We start from the raw sequence: 21774 nt of genomic DNA on the forward strand, positions 1-21774 counted from the left end.
TAACAAACTGCTTTGTGAAGAAAGTATAGTGGGGAAATCTTAATATTTTTCAGCCTTGCTTTGCAATTAAATATGTATGATAAATAGTAGTTTATTGTGTTTGATTATTCATATCTGTTAATGCAGATTGACTACTTGGTTATCACACTGTAATCAGCTTTTTAAAATAATTTTTATAATGTGTAATCTATGCTATGTTAAAAGAAAATAAGATTTTAAAAACTGCACATAAAGGGATTTATATTAAATATCAATACCCATACAAATCATACACAAAAGCACAAACACTCATATGTAAATGCATAGGAAAAAACAAAACACTAGGAATTAACCAAAATTTAACAATTATTATCATTAAGATTTTTAATTGTGAGTTTTTATAATTTTTTCCAATTTTGTTAATATATTCCATATTTTCTATAATGAGTATTGTTATTTGAAGAAAAGTATCTTACATTAGGGCTCACCTAGAACTTTCATTCATCACTCTAAGAAACAGTTAATTATACCATTTTGTTCAAACATCATTTTAAAAAATTTATGAGTGGCACAGGAATAGATACAATCAAAGTTGAATTATCTTTTTATAATAGCAAAATAGCTTCTTGAATAGTTTTGTTGCTTGTACTCAATGGGTAGTATCCCTGGGTTTTGAGTGAAGAAATCTAGCAATAAAATTAATACTATATCTAGGATCATTTGTGTTTTTTTTCACTTTTTTCCCTGTGATCCTCCCCTTTTCTCACCAACAATAGTTAATACTGCCTATCACATTTGCAAGAAACACAAGGGTTCTTTTGCACACACACACACACGCACAAGAATTTTTTAAAAATGGGGACACCTTCATATTTGAATATATTCATTCATTCATGCATTTATTCTTCATTGATGTTTTGATCGCCTACTGTGGCTTAATCTTTATTCTACTATGTTCAAGTGTTATGAAAGAAGAAATAGATGACTATTAGAATGTGGTTCTGCTCTAGAAGGACAGTTCTCAAAACTTGAGAGTACATAAGCATTACCTAGGTCATGGCATTTGTTTGAGCTACACAAAATTTTAGGGGAAAAACAGGCTAGGAGAAGTTTGAATTCTGCTACCCATGTTAGATATGGAGAAACATTTACCCTCTCTGAAGGGGAAGGAGGTAACAGAAATGACAGGAACTTGCCTAACTTTATCCAGTAGTTACAGAGTATAGTGAAGGACCTTGGTTCTTGGCCTCCGCAGCCAGTATTTTTTTGGCTGGCTAGAACTCAGCTCAACATCTAAAAAAAATGAATGGGTTGCAGTAGAGCATTGTATTCCAAGTAGAATTTGCCAGACTTCTGGGAATCTGAGAAGTTTCCACTGGTTTTCTGCCTTTTTCCCTCAACTATAGTGGAATTCATTGAGACCAGGAATGGTAACTTTTTACCCAGCAGCTGGCAAAGTTCCTGGTATTTAAAAGGTGGTCAGTTAATGGTTGGTAACTCTATGAATGACACCATTTTTCAAAAAGAAATTCTAAAGTCATATATTTAGAGGCAACTAATATCATAGATGGTTTTGGAAAAAATGCAGTTTGTTCTCTGAAAAAAAAATGATATTTGGAGATAATGTTTTTATCTGTAAATAAAACTATTTTAAATATAAATCTAAATGCTCATTTTTCAAAAAGAAATGAAGAAAGAAATAAAGAACAAAATACCTATATTCCTAAAAGTAACCACTCAAAAATTTGTATGATACTGGACTCTAATCATGATATATGTACAAGTTTATATCCTGCTATGTTCATGTAACATGATAGCATAAGATAGATTTTGATATTTATCAAAGTAGTATCAGAATGAGAAAGGTCACTTTATATGCCATTCCAAATGATGTCAAGTGTCAGAAATTTTTTGAGATCAAAGATATTCCTTAAGCCTTAGTCAGTTTGGCTTAGTGGATAGAGTGTTGGTCTGTGGACTGAAGGGTCCTGAGTTCAGTTCCAGTCAAGGACACATGTCCTGGTTGTGGGCTCAATCCTCAGTTAGGGGCATGCAGGAGGCAGCCAATTATGATTGTCTTTCTTCATTGATATTTCTAGCTCTCTCCCTCTCCCTTCTTCTCTGAAATAAATAAAAATATATTTTTTTAAAAAGGTGTTCTTTAGACACAAATTACCAGGAATCTTTGAGTTCTCCCAATTGAATCCCCTAATCTTACAAACAATAAATTAAGACCCAGAGAACAGCATACGTGAATCTGTTTTGACCCAAAACTTTTAAACTTTGTTGTCCCAACTTTAAATTGTGTCCCAAAGAATATTTATCTTGAATCTATTATATTTTGCAATTATAAAAGAAAGAACAAAGGATAGAATAACTCTTCATTTTACCATTAGAAGGAAGTTCCACTGGAGGAATGAGTCCCAAATGATTGAACTCTTTCAGCCATTTGTACCTCTCAGTTGTTGAAGGACTTAAGTAGGGTTGATGATACCCTGCTCTTTCCCTACCAACTATTTTCTTGCTCTCCCATCCATGGAGCTTGGTCACCCTGTGTCATGGTCAAAATAATAGTGGTCTCTCCCACAAGCTATCTTGAAATTTCCAGCTGACAGTGCCTATCTAGAAAAGAGAAAACACATTTTTACTACTTTTAAATTCTAGCACATTTACTGTACTACATTCTATAAAATATTAAATGGACCACATCAACAAAGCTTTCAAAATCATAAATGGACAGAATAGCAAGGAATAGTTTGGGAGATAATTCTTATTCGGAATATTGTTGTATTTGCTGTTGCTTTTAAGCAGACTACTCAAATGTTGCAAAACACTTTGCAAATTTTCCTTCACCTCTGAGGTTATTAGCTCAATCCTATTATCTGAATATTTCCCAGAGAGAGTAAGAAGGGAGCTACCGCTGCCATGTACTCTGTGATTAATTGACAAAGACAGGCGTGAGAGAAACCTTTGCTTCCAAATCAACTTCATCACCTCACCATTCTCTGGCCACACCAACTAGCAGAAGTGAATGTACCCCATGTGGTCACTGAAGGATTTATCTGGGCATTTGCTGAACCTGCTCACAATTTATTTTTATTTCTTCCGATAGACGTGGATTTGGCACAGGAGATTGAATTCTTTCTGGAATAGCAGATGTGCCTGGTACACTCGTTAGCTGTAACCATTTGTGCTGTGCTTGAAAAAAAAAAATTTAGAGCGTAGAATTCTTGAAGGGGGAGGGTTAAAAAACAGAACCATTTTAGTGATTATGCAAAGTTAGAATGTGAGTAATTTTGCCGCAGTTAGTCATTATGTGCTTTCATAGCTTGTTTTACAAGGATAAAATGATATGTACAGGTTTGGTGAATACAGCTCTTATTTGTCCTTAATAGTCACTTTTTATGAAAACATTTTCTACCCTTCCTCCTACTCTGTGGCCTAAGTGCACTCTCCTTAGAAATTATGCCCTTCTGTGATTCAGCCCCTTTGTCCATCTACAATAAGTGGACAAACAACCTCCATTTCTGAGAACAAATATACTAGGAGAAGAAAAACTTTGTTCCCATACCACATATACTGTGAATGATGCACATTTAAATCTTAGTAATAGTCTGCTCAGGTAAAAATGCGCATGCTTTCTGAAAAAACAAAACAAACAAAAAACAAAACAAAAACAAAACAAAACAAAACAAAACAAAAAGACACACCACACATACACAAAAGAAAAAACGAGAAAAAAACAGCTAGCAAACATTTAATGATTTATGGTGTTCTTTTAATATTTTATTTGAAATATTTGATAAGTCTTAGCAAATTTTGCTTATGGAATTCTCTAAAGATTGTAACATACCAGCTATTTCTTTTTTGCTTTCGGTCACCCAAATTCTTTTGGAAATATGTGAACGAAGGTTGGTTTGTTTCCACTGAAGCAAATATAGCCACTTGCTCACACTGTGGCTTTCCTTACTGAATTCCACTACTATTTTGGAAACTCCTGTATGAAAACACAGCAACCAAATGTGTCCCCATTTTTCCTTGTTGGTGATTTCCATGCAGTGCTGCCTGGTTTTTCATATACTGAGGTTCACTTTTATAAAAAACAAACAAACAAAAAAAACACCCAGATCTGTTGCCTTTGTGTAGGCTTATTCCCAAACCTGTAATGGCAGAAACACTGTTCTAAGAGTCTGGAAAACTGGTTTATAATTTTGACCTTAACAAGGCCTTAGTCCTTGGGGTGAATCTTTTCTTGCCCTGGGTTCCTTGAAAAGGAGGTAGAAATTTGGTCTTCATATTCCATTAATATATTATCCTCTATGATTCCATAAGACTATTGTATATTTTAATTATTCACAAATAAATCATATTTAGTTCATCTTTTTTTAATAATTCCTTTATGCCATCCTAAAAAGACTGTCTGCTCAGTTCAGTCTTTATAGGATGTGTCTCAAAGATACGCACATTTTCACTAGTTCAGAAATTATAAACCCTTTCATGATTCAGGATTTTCCTGAGATGAATGATTCCATCTTTATATTAATAGTCTATGAATAGCAGTGACATATTAGAATAGTTGGTTCTATGATAGTAGTTTATTACAACCAAAACTACTGAAACACACTCACCACATTTCCTATTACCTATAGCTAAGAAACCTAAAATACATAAATTAACTCAGAATATATTATTAAATTAAATTGAATTATAAAACCTTCTGACTTAAGTAGTTCTCAGATGAATAGACTTTGGCTTTACAAAACTGTGAAGGAGAAGAGTTTGGGGAAGTTATAATTTAGCCCACTATAGCAGTTATTGTTTTACTCAATGTCTCATAGAATTCGTCAATAATGCATTATCAAAATAAGTTTTATTCATTGAACAAATATTTATGGAGTACCTGTTTGCTAGACACTAAGGGTACCATGTTGAATAAGAAAGAATTCATATGAAACTAGAGGGGAGAAGAACATTAAAGGATGAATTGCAAAACAATGGACATGGATTGTCTAAGATAAGTACAATCTGTTCAAGGGATACCAGTGATGGACATTTCATCTAGGCATAGAGAATCAGGCCTGGCTTCCTGGGAGTGTCATTCATTTGAAACCTGAAGGATGAGTACTGTTGAGTAGTTGAGAGGTGGAATCAGGTTGGAAAGTATTCCAGAAGGGTATGCACAGAATGACTGGGGCATCAAGGCGGAGGGGAGGGAATTAGGAGAAGAGACTAGAAAGCTAAGTAGTGGCACCTTCAGAGGAATAATATGTACATGGCATATGTGTATATGAAATGCGGTAAACTAAGGCACCAGGGATAGTAGACTGCACTAAGATACTAATGCATTGATAGGAAAAACTGAAAAGATTGAAGGTAATTAGGATGTAGAATCAAAAGTCTCTATAATATTAAGGAGAAAAAAAATGGTCTTGGCCCATTTATAATATTCAGTCACATTATATTAAGTCTTTGAAATATCTCCTTAAAATATTACTAGTTTACAAAATTTTTGTTAAGATACCTATACGCTTCTATTTTACCTTTCATTATTTACTTATTTTGAATGCATCTGTCCTTGAATTCATTTACACCAGCTGTGTAACCTTTCATCAGATCAAAAGACCCATGATTTCCTCAGCCACCATCTAATTAAAAATAATAATAATTAATAAGTTATGGGTATTTTAAAAATATATTTAATTGTGTTTATTTATTTATTTTACAGAGAGGAAGAGATTGGCTAGACAGAAATATCAATGAGAGAGAAGCATTGATTAGTTGCCTCTTGCATACCCCATACTGGGGATGGGCCCACAACCAAGGTACATGCCCTTGACACCAAAATCGAAAATGGGACCTTTCAGTCCGCAGGCTGACTCTCTATCCACTGAGCCAAACCATTTAGGGCAGTTATGGACATTTTAATGGTTATTCATTGCCAGTTTAGCCACCAGAATTACTATTTCCACCTCCAGTGCCACCAGCCATGTAAAAGTACACATGCACTATCACAATATAATCAAGATTTCTGTTGTATTATTTCTGGCTACTTGGTTTAGCTCAGTGCTTTTTTCTATCTCCCTGGCCTGATTGGAGAAAAGTGGCTAGGACCTTGAGAAGATGACTCAGTAAATGAGGTCACTTGCTTTTGAAATTGGTTCTTTTATCATTGCAGGCCTAGATTATAGAACACACTCAGATTGAATTAAGCCTCATCGTAATGGTATTTTACTCAGTGCTAGCCACATGCATGCTAGGAACTAAGTGTACTGTGCTGTATGTCCATTTGTATAAATAAGAACCTTGAAAATCTCTCATGTTCACAACTGATGACATGCCATCTCATTTAGAATATTTTAGGGTCTGGGGGGTAGCAATACTCCTTAAAATACTGGTTTTCCAAGTTTGCTAGTTAAAATAAAAAGCTAATTTTATGGACATGTGAGTGCAGGGCCACGCTTAGATCATTGTTTCTGTGTTCCATAGTTAGGGATCAAGGAATAAGGACTTTCAAGGTAGCATTTTGGTGCTCTCAATTGACTTGATTTATTTCAAGGTGGAGGGTTTATCTTGGAATACTGGCATGGTGTGTTCAGTAGTCCTCAGAATTGCTTGTACCTGCTCAAAAGTATCATGTACCTGCTCAAAAGTGTTGTCAAAACTAATTAAATGGTAAAGCTTCTAAGACTAAAACTGCTCTGCAGTGCCAACCAGACCATATAGTTTTTGCTGTTTCTGCCTCAGAAGCTATTAACAATAGCCCTAAACTGGTGGTGGTGCATGTAGTATGTTTGCAGAGCACTACACTGTGAAATGAGCGAGTGTTGATCCAATGCACAGATGCTAGATATTTGTTTTTGCACCTCTCTCCCAAGAATTCTATGTGTGACTTGTAAGAATGTGTGTGTGTGTGGTTTAGATGTCCATCAAGGGTGGAAAATTAGTGTATACTACAGTTCCCTGTGTTGGCAGCAGTGTTTGAAACTTAATGGCACAAATTAAAATCCTGTGATTTTAATTTTAAAAGTAAATTTTTGAGATAATGTTAGCCATTTACCATTTATTTGCTACCATTTAGGAGGTAACATTTTAATGTAGAAAATATAAAAAATATGAAGATGAAAACAAAAATTCTGTTTACCTCAGCTAATGCCATTTTTAATCTCTTAAAATATTTTAAATTTGTTTTTAATGTTTCAGTATATTTTCAATGTTTTGTCTATGTACACACATATACAAGCAGGGATAATACAATGTGATATTTTTAGCATGTGCTATTTTTAAATATATATAGTCCATATGTTATTTTAAATATATATATATATATATGTGTGTGTGTGTGTGTGTGTGTGTGTGTGTGTCTTACTCTGATTCAAAAAGTAATATATGGTTGAGATAGAAACTTTGGAAAACAGAGAAAGAACACAGAACATTCAAAAACCACCTCCTTAAAATAACCTGTTATGAGTTTGAGAATAAATCTTTCTAGCTATATATTTATGTATGTGCATATGAGAGATAGATGCATATATTAACAGATATAAACAGTATTTCTTAAAATAATTTTAAAATATATAAAATTCTTGATTTTTAAAATTTCTTCTTCCCTCCCTCCCTCCCTCTCTTCCTCCCTTCCTTCTTCCTTCCTTCTTCCTTCTGGTAAAACATTCTAACACAATTCACCATCTTAACTAATTTTTGGAATACAGATCAGTGGCATTAAGTACATTCACATCCATGTGCAACAGTCACCACCATTTATCTTCAAAGCCTTTTTTTTTTCTTTCAAAAATGGAAATGGATAGCCATTAAATAATTACTTTGCATTTCTACCTTCTCTCAACCTTCTGGTACCTAAGTTCTCCTGTCCTCATGGATTTGGCCATTATCAGGCACCTTATATAATTGGAAATATCCGGTGTCTGTTCTGTAACTGGCTTGTTACATGTGAACATAATGTTTCAAAGTTAATTCATGTTTTACCATGTGTCAAAATTTCTTGTTTTAAGCTAAGTAAGCATTTTGTTTATTCATTCCTCTGTCAGGAGATATTTGTGTTGCTTCTATCTTTTGGCTATTTTGAAAAATGCTGCTATGAGCTTGAGTGTACAGACACTTGTTTGTTTCTGCTTTGGGTTCTTTTCATATATACCTGGAAGTGGAATTGTATGGTTGTTGGTAGTTTTAAAGCTTGTTGGAAGTTTTAAAGCATGCTAATAATACGTTTTTTAATTGTTGCATAGTATTCCATTCTATGAATGTACCATAATTTATTTAAATAATTTCTATGTAATTATTTAAATTTTTATAGTCTTTCATTTAAAAATGAAATTAGCCGAAATCGGTTTTGCTCAGTGGATTGAGCATTGGCCTGGGGACTGAAGGATCCCAGGTTCTGTTCCTGTCAAGAGCATGTACCTTGGTTGCTGGTACATCCCCAGTAGGGGTGTGCAAGAGGCAGCTGATTGATGTTTCTCTCTCATCGATGTTTCTATCTCTATCTCTCTCTCTTTCTCTCTGTAAAAAATCAATAAAATATATTTTTTTAAAATAAAAAGATAAAAATGAAATTAACATGAACAGTTTTAAAAACTAAATATTTATGCCATCTGTGGTAATTTATTTAGGCTAAATTTCTAGTAGTAAACATATATATTTTCATGTTTATGTATAAATAATTAAATTAACCCACAGACAGATTGTCCATACGGAGTTTATAGAAACATGAATGCATTACCTTGGTTCCTAAATCTAAATTGCATAAGCATTGTCCTTTGAAGACAATGGGGGTGACCCTCTCCCATTACTCATAGCCATAGTGTCCAGGTAGGATTCTTTATTCTTCTTTAACACTAGCACCTAAAAAACATCTGATTTTAACAAAGAATCATTTGTTCCTTCCTTTTTTAATTTCTAGATTTCACTCTCTGAGTGAATGGATCTAAGATAACTTGTATCTACATGCCCTAAATGAAAGCTAATTTGTATTAATAAAGCCCTAAGTATAAGTTATTCTGTAGGATGCCCAGATTTGAGAAGTACTCCTCTAAATGTGTAGTAGTAGTAGTATATTGATATATTATGCTCTTAATCTGTTAGGTTGTTTTCTAGCTCCTGGAGACATCTATCAAGTAGATAGTGTGAGTGGCCAAAATCAGTGAGAAATGGATCTATTAGTAATAAACATTGAATTATGGAAGATAATTAATGAGGGGACTCAAGAAGGCAACATTAAGTTATTTTTTCAGTTAAGTGCTTAGAGAAAATGGAGAAGTAATCTTTTATTAAGCAAAAAACAAGTGTCAAATGAGAAATGCATGTCATTACAACTAAATAGGTAAGCTGTGTTTGTATTTTTTTCTTATTAAAGAAACTGAGAAACCAAATCTATCCATTCATTTATCCAGTGATTATTAGGTACCTGCCTGGTATGAATCATTAGAGATGAGAATGAGCTCTTATTGGCCATTAAAACTCATTGCAGATATTCAGGATTTACTCTTGAAATCACTGGATTTTGAATTCCATTATATCTTTTACAAAGGAAAGCATCAGAAGAACAAGAAGCATGTGGGTGGTTTTCTCTCAACCCTGTGTGTCATCCAGCAAGCTCATCTTTTATCTAGGTTATAGAAAGACTTGAATTTGAAAGAAAAAAAAAACCAACAACAACAACAAAAAAAACAAGATAGACTCTTCATCAGAAGAGCAGGAATAAAATAACAGTACTTTTAAATCTTCTTTGTGCTTCTGATGACTAGTCTATCTAGAGAAGCAATGTGACTTTTTTTAATGTTGCTTCACTCTAAACTGGCGAACTTGATTTTTTCTCTCTCCTGCATTCTAGTGCGTGACCATTCAATTTCATTGATCATCCTCCTAGGTGATATTTCTGTTTTATGGTGTCCTTATCCTAGAATGCAAGTTGCAAAGAACACCTCACAAACTACATTTGGCCTGCCAAATACCCTTTGTTTAGCTTCCTGGTGTTTGCAACAAAAGTCAGAAGAGGAACACTGGGTTGATATTTCAGATGCATGAAGTCTTCGTTTCTACAGAATCGCTGTCACTCTGCAGTTTCCTAGGTGGCAACCAGAAGATCTATTATCCCATTTACTCCTTTTTATTTTATTTTTTTCCTGGAGAGAAATGTTTTTCTGTAACTATATACTGATTGTATATCTCCTAAAAATAGGAAAATCATAAATAAAAAGAGAAGACCTCATTATTTTTATGTTTTTATATGTGGTCTATTTCACTCTTTTTTACCCCAGAGAGAATGTTTTTTAAAACTCAAGCAATGGAGCCCGGCTATCTAGATTTGAATCCTGGATTTGCCAATTGCTTGTACTTAACCTTGGGTTGTGACTTAATTTCTCTATGATTCAGTATCTTCATCTGAAAAATAGAGATAATTTCAGTTCCTGTCTCAAGGATGCGTGTAAAGATAAAGTATAAACACAAAATGTTTACAAAAAGTAAATACTTTTTAAATGTTTGGCTAAACATATTTTTTTTCATTACTAAGAGGTATTTTAGCTTGTGTTTCCTGCCAGAAGGATACATAGCAAAGCAGTTAACTGCAAGTGAAAAATGGACATCAGATTTTGTTCAAATAATTTTAAACAATGGTCCTAAAAGTAAAATTGAAGATGAAATACTCATAATCCTATTTGCTAATAAATCACCATTTCTTTTCCATATTTTGTTTATTCCTTTTCCATATGGAAATATCATATTGTATGTAGCTTCAATTGTATTGCATATAGGATTGCTTTCACATTCTGTATTTTTCATTTCACATTTAGTATTTGACATTTATGTTTAACATCTTAAGTATTTTTCCACATCATTATTTAGCTGAAATTAAAATGTAATGAAGGGGCTCTGGGTTTTATGTTGCTGTTTCTGTATAGGGCTTTAGTTTTTGTATACTTTCTCCTTCTGTTAGCTTAGAAAATTTTCTTTTCAATAAACCAAATTCGTAAAAATCCTTAAATCAACTAAGAATCCTCCAGTGCAAGATTCTTATTCCCTTTGTCTTTACTACCTAGAACACAGCAGAATTTCAATATTTTATTGAATAAATAATTTGGATTAAATTATTAAGCAGTAGATTTTTAATCCATTCATAGAGTAAAGTCATTAAACTATTTAGAGGTAGAGACTAATAAGATTATAGTAATTAAGCATGCATTAAATGTATCACAGAGTTTCTTGATTACCAAGTAATAGGAGAAATGAAGCAGCTCATATTTTGTATTTTATAATCTGAAAAGACAAATGCATTTTTTGGAGACTATTATTCATTAATTAATGCATTCAAATATTTGTTAAACATCTCCACTATGTTCTAAGTTATATTAAAACAAAACAAAAAAAGCCACTGGGGACACAGAATAAAAGGACAGTCTCTAACCCTATGAAAACAGAAATATACAACTGTGATGTGTGCAGAAGGGGAGTTCTAAAGAATTTTCACTATGCCAGAGGATTCAACAATAGTTCACTTAGGAATCTGATACTCAGGTTGAGACCTAAAGTATTGTTAAAAATTAGCTAGACATAGAAATCAGAGAGAGGTAGGGAAGCATCTGGATAAAGTCCTGATATGGGAGGGGCCCAGCACACTGGATATGAAAGAAAGTCAGCGTCAGTGAGTGATAAGTCATGTAACTCTCATGCAGAGATAGGAGAGATAGAGTCTAAATCATACACTAAGCATTTAAAGACTTGTAAGCAGGAAAGTAATAGAATCATATTTTCATTTTAAATAAATCACTCTATCTAAGGAATAAAGGATTCACTGAGGGGAACAAGAGTAACTACTGAGACACCAATTTGGATAATGTTGGAGCATTCCTGGTAAGAGGTGGTAGTATCTTGGAATAAGGTTGCAGAAGTGGGAATAGTGAAATGTGGGCATATATGAGAGTTATAATATTTTCTATATAGGGAATAGGGTCGACAGGATTTAGTTCTTGAATGGGATGTGAAGGAGAGTATCAAGAATAACTCCTAATGTTGGTATTTGAGCAATACCTGGATGAGGAAAAAAAAATAGGGAAAAACAAAACAAAACAAAACAAAAAATTATGAAAAGTAGACCCAAGGAATAAGATAAATAGTTTTTTAACATCTTAAGCCTGAAGAGCATATGAGACATCCAGGTACTCACAAAAAATAATTGAATATTTGGGCTTAACATTTAGAATACAGATGATTTTGGAGATAGAAATTCAAGAAAGTCCTTTTAAAGGAGAATTTTTCAGTTGTGGGCATGTTCTTGGTGATACTGAAGAGAGAGAGAAGAGAATAGGCCCCGTGTCAGATAAAGAGTATAATATTCAGTGTCAATTGGGCAGAATGTTGCCGATTGTCATCAGTAACAATTTCATAGAAAGTTTAGAAAAGTACTTTTAGCAGAAAGAGCCTGAATCCTGCTGTCACTGTTGAACAAACATCATAGTATTTGACAATCAATACCTGGATTTTCTATTACAAATCATAAATATCTCTGTTTAAGACCATGATAATTTGTTTTTTTAATCACTTACCTTTTGACACCTTCCCAAGTTGTAAAACATGCAAGTCAATTATTAAAACACTACTTAATTATTTTACTGGAGGTATGGAAAAAGTCTATTGGTAGTATAAGTGAAGAACCATAAAAATAACTTCAACATCCTTCCATGGGAGTCAAGAAAGACATGACAAAGGAAGGACTATTCGATCTGAGACTTGGAGAATATGCAGGCAACTGTCAGAAGATGGCTGTGTTTGAGCAGCATGGGGTACCATGGAGGGGTTGTATAGAATGGATCCAAGGCTATAGAAAGAGGTTTCTGCTGACAGATATGAGTACAGACATACATGAATCATCTATTCCACTCTCCATGTGAGGTTAATATTGCTGGAGCACATGCTGTGAAAAAGTGGATTTGGCCAGAGAGTGAGGCAAGGGCTTCATGTAAAATCTTTATAAAGTATATGGAAAATAAAAAAACAAAGAGTCCAACACAAGGCAGAGTCATTGCCAAATTTGGATCATCAGCCAGCCACAATCAGATGTCATGTTAGATCATTGTGGCATTATTGAGGAGGAGAGATAAGAGAGAAGTAAGTTTGGATCATGGTAATAAATAGCTTAGAACAGATAATTGTAATGGAGACCATATTTGGTGGAAAGAAGCAAAACTGGAATAATGTGAGAAATAATCAGGGATTACAAATAGATTAGTTTAAGTTAGATTGTATTAGATTACATTAGGTATGTGTGTATGTGTGTGTGTGTGTGTGTGTGTGTGTGTGTGTTTGTATAGGTGAGATCAGCTGATGGGTGGGCAGGGGTAAGGGAGATGGATGAATGTAAGATGTTATCCTGACTTGGGCTTAAAAGAAGTTGAGGACATGCTCTAAGAAGTAAGCATAAGAGGTGCTCACATAGCCCCTTGTCTGTCTTGTCTTATGGCTACAACAATTCTGCCTTGTAATGAAGGCAGGTTCAACAATTATTGATTACATATGAGCCCTTCCACCACACCATAAACTACTGAGGGTCAGGGAGACGCACACTATTGATCCTAGGATACTCTTCTAACTTCACAGACCTTTACATGTTGAAAATATTTAAAACTAATTAATGGGAAAATAACCACATTAAACTACTGCTACATAGATTCAAAGTTTTGTTTTGTTTTTTTAAAACAAACATACACACAGACATGTATTTATATGAGTTTAATATTTAAATGAACTTGATTTTAAAAATGAAAATGTTAAATCATGATAAAGACTTTAAAGATTCCTGCAAAAACAAAAAAGAAGTGAAATGCCAAAAATACATACTTGGAAGCTCCAACTAATCCAATAAGTAGAAAAAACTCACTATGCATTTAATTGACTATGTGGGCCCAGAAAATGTTGCCATCACTTTCTTTAACCATGCAAAACATAAATAAGTATGCTTTAAAATTATTCCTCTTTTTTAACCCTTATACCTCCATTGAGGTAAAGAAAAAAATTGAGAAGCAAAAAAATATATAGCTAAATGTGCTATTTTCACACACATAGTTATGATATAGAAAATACTCAAAAACATTCCATGCACAGCAGAATTCATAATAAAGTTGTGAGAAACCTTTTTATGCCCAGAAGAAAATTTTTCTGATGGGATATTTCCTAGAAGAAAGCACAGGCTCCTGAAATTGTGCCCTGATGCCTTCCTTCAAAGATCTTAGGAATGTGCCGAAGCTGGTTTGGCTCAGTGATAGAGCGTCGGTCTGCGGACTGAAGGATCCCAGGTTCGATTCCTATCAAGGGCATGTATATTGGTTGTGGGCACATCCCCTGTTAGGGAGTGTGCAAGAGGCAGCTGGTCCATGTTTCTCTCTCATCCACGTTTCTAGCTCTCTCCTTTCCTCTCTGTAAAAAATCAATAAAATATATATATTAATAATATATATTAAAAAAAGATCTTAGGAATGTTTGAATAGTGTGTGTATGTGCATGTACACACACACACACACACACACACACACACACACACACACACACACGGGTTCCAGTGTAACCCAGTGTATATGTGTTCACCAAGAGAGAAAAATATATTTGTGAAAAAGTTGCTTCTAAAGTTTCAGTTCTACACAAATCATATCTTTGTTGTTATTGATTTTATGAAGGTGATTGATTTTCATTTTCAAAATCTGTCACTTCTGGGGCATCTGTTTTGGGGGCTGACTTCTTACAGCTGCAGCAGAGAGTGCCCGTCACTAGTCCTGTTGCTCAGTCACCATCTCCATTTATAGTTGGGTTTTTTAAGTGTTCCAAACAGGAACTCAGAAATTCTGCTGATCTTGAGTCATCAAAGAAAAACTTGATTTCTTCCATTTCATTCAAGTCTTTTATGCTGACATTTTTTAAAAACTAACAAGGTTGACTAGAAAATCCTGACCCTCTTAACTGAATATTGATTTTAGAGTTTCCTCTGGATATACATTTAAATATTTTTTAATGAGAAAACTGCAATTCTTTCCATTGTGCACTATTGCAACCACCTTTATGGAGAAGGTAAAGTTCTCTCTACCTAGATAATAATATCCAGGTTGCTTAAATTACAAATGTGAATTGCAAGTATTCCCCTTCAAAGATTAATATTGAAAAAGGGGAAGCATATAACTCTATTCAACTGCCTCCTGCAACTTAACAGAACTAAATCTAGATTTGCAAAATCCCTAGGAAACAGCAATTGTGACAAATATGTGGGAATGATATCTGTAACAGTCAGGATTCCATAAAAAAATAATGTCACATTGAAGCTAGCTTCTCTCAGGGAGTTAATTTATAAAGGCAGCCTATAAATAGAAGCACAGAGAAGTAACAGGGACAACCTGATGATCTGGGCTTAGCAGAGTCAGAGTGGTCATCTTCTCTAGGCTCAAGGGGACCAGGGCAGAGAGCAGTTATTTGGACCAGGAAAGAGAGATTGTTGTAGAGCAGTGATTCTCAACCTTTCTAATGCCACAGCCCTTTAATACAGTTCCTCATGTTATGGTGACTCCCAACCATAAAATTATTTTCATTGTTATTTCATACCTGTAATTTTGCTACTGTTAATTAATCATAATGTAAATATCTGTATAACCCACTGGTTGAGAACCACTGCTGTAGAACCTAAAACCATTGGAAAACATAGATATTTACATTATGACTCATTAACAGTAGCAAAATAACAGTTATGAAGTAGCAACAAAAATAATTTTATGGTTGGGGGTCACCACAACATGAGGAACTGTATTAAAAGGTTGTGGCATTAGAAAGGTTGAGGACCACTGTGTAGAGTAGGGGTGTTGAACTCAATCAGAGAAGGGGCCAAAATAAAAAATCCAGCCTAAATCGTGGGCCGAATGGTTTACTGAACAGTCATAAACTGTCACTGTGATGGAAACGCAGCGGAGTGCAGTGATGACAGCGCGGTGCGGGCCACATTGCAAGGCCTGGCGGGACGGATTTGGCCCGCGGGCCTTGTGTTTGACACATGTGGTGTAGAGGGTAATTTCTAGAGAGGACAGTGACCCTTCTGGGCAATTGGGAACCTCACAGTTAACTTGCCAGATGATATGTGTCCCAAGAGTCTATCAATGTTAACAGGGGCACTATTGTTTTTTGAGGTTTGACAATGATGTGTTTTGTCCTCCAATCATCTAATGATAATAGCATGCCCTAGTCACTGTGATTAAAAAAAAATAATAATAAAAATAAAAATAAAAAGTACTGATTCATTTCTAAGGTTTCCCTGGCCAGTAGTTAGTTTTTCTCTAGTTGACAATCACTAGAAGTGAAATGTAAACCAATGGCCTTGGGAATGTTTTAATCTTTATCTCTGAATCAACCTAAATCTTAGAAAAGCTCTTCCCCAAACACTAAATATCTGAGTCAATAGGCTTTTATATATATGATGGTGGGAGCAAGATAGTTGCACCATTTACAGCATGGTATCCACATTCCAGGCAAGAAGGGGGAAAGAGAAAAGTAGGAAGAAATGATGCTTATGTCAGGAGAGTCCTAGTTTTCTCAAAAATGTTTAGGGCACATCTCATTGGCCAGACTATGTCACATGACAGCTTCTATCTATGGACAAAACAGTATTGGGCTATATATTTAAGTGCGTATATCACTGCCCTGAAAAAAATTGAAATTCTTGAGTAATAAAGAAGGGAAGTGTATATGATTAGGAAGCAGTTAGCAGCATCTTTTCCATGTGTCTATTATCTCTTGCAGTCTGATGTGAGTAAATAACAATAGAGTAATATTAAGCTTTGCATCTTCTCTTCCTCTACATACTAGAATTTGCATGTAAATTAATAAACAACAAGATTAGAGTGTGTACACTTATTTGTTATATCAACAAATCTAATCTTAGTATCTCAGAGCAAAATTAAAACATTGCATCATTTGCATAGTTGCAGATTCCTAGTAGAATAATACCTGAGGGCAAATGTTTAGATCTCCAAGCTTTCACTAACCTTGACTTTTCTCCCATCATAATTTTAGCCTTCCATGGTTCAGAAGGAAGGGAAGTTCATTTTTGTGTCATTAGGACATTCAGTATTTCCTTTTGTTTTTAATTTTGTGATAACAACATAAGGTTATATTTTATTTTTTCAATTATAGTTGACATTGAATATTATATTAGTTTCAAGTATACAGCATCTACCCTAATCAGTTTGGCTCAGTAAATAGAGCATTGGCCTGCGGAATAAAGGGTCCCAGGTTCAGTTCCAGTGAGGGGCATACCTTGGTTGCAGGCACATCCCCAGTGAGGAGTGTGCAGGAGGCAGCTGCTCCATGTTTCTCTCTCATCGTTGTTTCTGACTCTCTATCCCTCTTCTTTCCTCTCTGTAAAATAATCAATAATATATATATATATATATATATATATATATATATATATATATATATATATATTTTTTTTTTTTTTTAAGTATACAGCATCATGGTTTAACATTCACATAACTTAACAAAGTGTCTCACCCCATAAGTATTGTTACCCACCTGGCACCATATATAATTGATCCAATGTTATTAATTATACTAAAGGCCTTGTGCATAAAAATTCATGCACTGGAGGGGGGTCTTTCAGCCCAGCCTGCCCCCTCTCACAGTCTGGGAGTCCTTGGGACAGGGGAAGGTGATCCCCCCTTCATACCTCTGTTGCTGCCACTGCTGGCAGTGCAAGCCTAGGCTGGTCCTGGTTACCTGTGCCTTGGGCCAGCCCTGGACAACTGGGCAGCCACCATTGGTGCCTTGTCTGCACCTTGGGCCACCCCTGGGTGGCTGAAGGCTGAAGGGACTGGGGGGGGGGGCAGCAGTAGAGGCAGCCAAGCTGGTGGGGCTGAGGGTACTGAGCACCACCATCTTGTGGCTGTGGGCACCACCATCTTTGTGGGCATGGCAGTCAATTAGCATATTCTCTCTCTTTATTAGATAGGATTCTATATGCTGTACTTTACATCCCCATGACTATTTTATAACTACAAGTCTGTACTCTACTTCTTAATCCCTTTACCTTTTATACCTGGTAACCCAAACCCCTTCCCATCGGCCATCTATCAATTTGTTCTCTGTATCTATTTGTCTATTTCTGTCCTGCTTATTTATTTATTTTGTACTTTAGATTCCCACTATAATTGGAATCATATGATATTAGTCTTTTTCTGACTGACTTCTTTCACTTAGCATGATACCCTCTAGGTCCATCTATGTTGTTGCAAATGTTAAGTTTTCAGTCTTTTTTATGTCTGAGTAATATTCAGTAGTATAGTAATTATTTATGAGTTGAAGGAATGAATTCAACAGACATTGGGAAGATATAAGAGGGCAAGGCTGCATTTCAGTTTTCTATGGTAAATTACTCTTTGATCTAAAATTTAGCATCTCCTTGGTTGTGCCAGAATGTTTGTTGTTCTCAACACCCTCTTAGCATTTATTTATTTATTTATTTATGTATGTATGTATGTATGTATGTATGTATGTATGTTTTTATTTAGGTTTCCATTGCCCAGTCCTCCAGCTTTCTTTCTCTACTGCCTTCCTTTAGCACTATGGTGACTAAGTTTTGGGGTAATTTGATGAAGATCACAGTGTTCAATATATTTTCTTTTGTTGTTAGTGTTTTTTGTTAAATATTAACATATTTAATAAAAACAAAAACATTGTCAAATCTAATGTAATGAAGCTACCCCTCTATATTTTCTTTTAAGAATATGATGGTTTGCACTGTTATGTTTAGTGCTAAAATTTTAGATTAACTTTTGTATATGGTATAAAGTAAGGATCCAGTTTCATCCTTTTGCATGTGTATAGCCAATTGTTCCCACAATATTTATTAAAGGGACTATTTTCTTCCCATTTTATGGTCTTGGCACTTTTGTAAAAAATAAATTTAACATGCATTCAAACGTTTATTTCTGGATTCTCTATTCTATTTCATTGGTTTATATATCTGTCTTTATGCTACTACCACACTATTTTGATTATTAAAATTTTATAATAAGTTTTGATATTGGACAGTTTGAAATCTTCAATTTTGTTTTCATTTGTCAAGAGTTCTTGTGATTGCATATGAATTTTAGGATGGACTTTTTTTTATTTTTTGCAAAATAGGCACCCTTGGGATTTTGAAAAGTATTTATAGCAATAAATCTGTAGACCACTCTAGGAAGTATTAGCATTTTAACTATATTGAAGTTTTTCAACTCATGATCTCAGGTGGCTTTCTATTTATCTGTGTCTTCTTTAATTTATTTAAGCAACATTTTGTACTTTTTAATATAAAATTGCATCTTTTACTTCTTTGTTTAAGTTTATTCCTAAGTATTTTTATCTTGATGTTATTGTAAATGAAATTGTTTCCTTGACTTCTTTTACGGATTTTCCATTGGTAGTTCACAAAAATGCAGCCGATTTTATGTTAGTCTCTAAACTCTTAGAAGTTAAGAGCCATGCTGTATTTGTATTTTGTGCAGTTAATACAAAAATAATAATTGGAAGTTTTTAATATATATTTCTTTAAATTTTCCGTTGGCAATAATGTCTGTTGTTGTTTTTCTTTTTTTCTTTCTCTCCCTTTTCAGGGCTCTGCCAGTACAACAGCCTCTCCTCCAGTCTCCACCCCTGTCACTGGACATAAAAGAATGGTCATACCAAACCAACCTCCTCTAACAGCAACCAAAAAGTCTACATTGAAACCGCAGCCTGCACCTCAGGGTGGGCCCATCCCTGTGGCTCCAATAGGGACACTAAAACCCCAGCCACAGCCAGTTCCAGCCTCATACACTACAGCATCCACCCCTTCAAGGCCTACCTTCAACGTGCAGGTGAAATCAGCCCAACCCAGCTCTCATTATATGGCTGCCCCTTCACCAGGACAATTTTACGGCCCAGGATCAGGGCAGCAGGGCTATAACCTTCAATCAGTTCCTGTTTCTGGTCAAGGTCCACCTCCTCCAACACGGGGAGGCATGGATTATACATATAACCCACCCCCAGGCCTTCAACCTGAGTCTGGATATGGGTATGGCCCTAACCAAGGGCACTATTATGAAGCCTATAGCCCAGCAGGGCCTGTGTATGGGGGCAAAAATGACTCTGATCCTGCCTATGGTCAACAAGGTCACCCCAATACCTGGAAACGGGAACAAGGATACACTCCCTCTGGGACAGGAAACCAGCACCCTACTGGCATGTATCCAGTTGCTGGTCCCAAGAAGACCTATATCACAGATCCTGTTCCAGCCCCCTGTGCACCACCACTGCAGCCAAAGGTAAGATACTCATTGACATACTGACATAAATAAAGGGCCGCCTATGTTAGCCAGCCTTCCCAGAAAGCAGAGTCTAAGGCAAAAAAATGTATGTGGTCTTTTAATTTCATTTGAAACTACAATAGTTAGAAGCTGAATGGTAATTTTTGGGCAACTTAGGTTGAAGGACTATCTATATATCTCTATATTGGTTCAACATTGGAACCAATCCAGTAGTGCAGGAAAAGAATCAACACCCAGTGCATGGCCTGGATCTAAGATGCTGGGTCCAAGAGTGAAGTAGGAGAAGCATGAGTGAAGTAGAAAAAGAAGGAGATCCTAGTGGGGATATGGGTTTATGTTACCAAAACGACTCTTGTTTAGTACCTATTGCATCTACTTTTTCAATCCTGAAAAATCATCTTCCAAAAGAACATATGAACTCTATCAACTCAGGGTAATCTTTTTATGGTGGCAAAAGGGGAAAATAATTTATCTACTAGCTCTTGTCTCCTCTTGAACCAAGCTTCTCTGTGAGTCAGAAACTTCCTCATACTTAGACATCATTTAAGTGGCACCAAACAAATATATAGCACCCCATGTATTAAAGGGACAGGGCATCAGCAGGTCTGGAGGTGAGGAGTATACAGGGTAAACATGAGGTGAGCTGCTGTCAGGTTGGGTTTATGAAACCTTGGTCAGAACTCAAGCAAAGATGGTACCAAAGTGGCAGCTAAGACACAACAAGTGGTCAACAGCCCAGGAGACAGGTGAGCCAAGGGGATCTAAGGTAATGCAGATACCTTGTCTAATTTCTTTTGGGAAGAGGTTGCTGCAGTATAATGGCACTTGTTTATCACCACTTGTCTATCCACATTACAGATCCTGCAAGAAGAATCTTACTCTCTAGCCTTTAACTCTATTAAGCAATTAAAAGAATATATTTATGACAGTTATTTTTCCATTGTTTTATTTACTTGCAAGCATGTATGTCTTTTAAGTAAACATATTAAATTCCTTTGAATAGGTAAGGTATGATGTTACATATACCTACTCACATACAATTTTGATTTTCCAAGATTACCTGAACCAGCATTATGGTATGTCCTTTTACCTTTACTAGAGGAACCAAGGAGAAAGAATTACTTGGAAGAAGTGAGATGGAGAAATCAAGCTAGCTTTTAGCTATTTGGTTGGAATAGCAGCTTTTTTCCTTTCATTAACAGCTGTGAGAAATCAGAAATAGTTAAAAGTTGAATGGTAATTTGGGGGCAATTTAGGTTGAAGGACTATCTATATATTTTTAATCCTTAACACATTTTGCATTGTCACTTTACAGATATATTCATTCACATTTCAACATTATAGCAGAAGTGTCAGGTCCTTGTTCTCCCAAGAGTGTGTTATTAAACCACTATTTTCAAATGAAAGTATGTGCTCTTCTAATGGTACTCCAAAATAAATTCTAGGCTCCTTAGAAGAAAAGAACCCT

General features: G+C 35.2%; 1 protein-coding gene across 7 annotated transcripts in view; it reads left to right on the forward strand.

The window, feature by feature from the left end:
- LOC118723992 (LIM domain containing preferred translocation partner in lipoma) overlaps positions 1 to 21774 on the forward strand; it is a 639355-nt gene that overhangs the window by 365499 nt on the left and 252082 nt on the right. For all 7 annotated transcript variants that reach the window (XM_045583798.1, XM_045583802.1, XM_045583803.1 and 4 more), the window contains one exon: positions 19614 to 20303. In XM_045583798.1, the coding sequence (XP_045439754.1) occupies positions 19614 to 20303 (690 nt within the window). The remainder of the gene's footprint in view (positions 1 to 19613; positions 20304 to 21774) is intronic.

This window comes from Pipistrellus kuhlii, unplaced genomic scaffold (genome assembly GCF_014108245.1).
Source record: "Pipistrellus kuhlii isolate mPipKuh1 unplaced genomic scaffold, mPipKuh1.p scaffold_m20_p_2, whole genome shotgun sequence".
In the NCBI taxonomy this organism is placed as follows: domain Eukaryota; kingdom Metazoa; phylum Chordata; class Mammalia; order Chiroptera; family Vespertilionidae; genus Pipistrellus; species Pipistrellus kuhlii.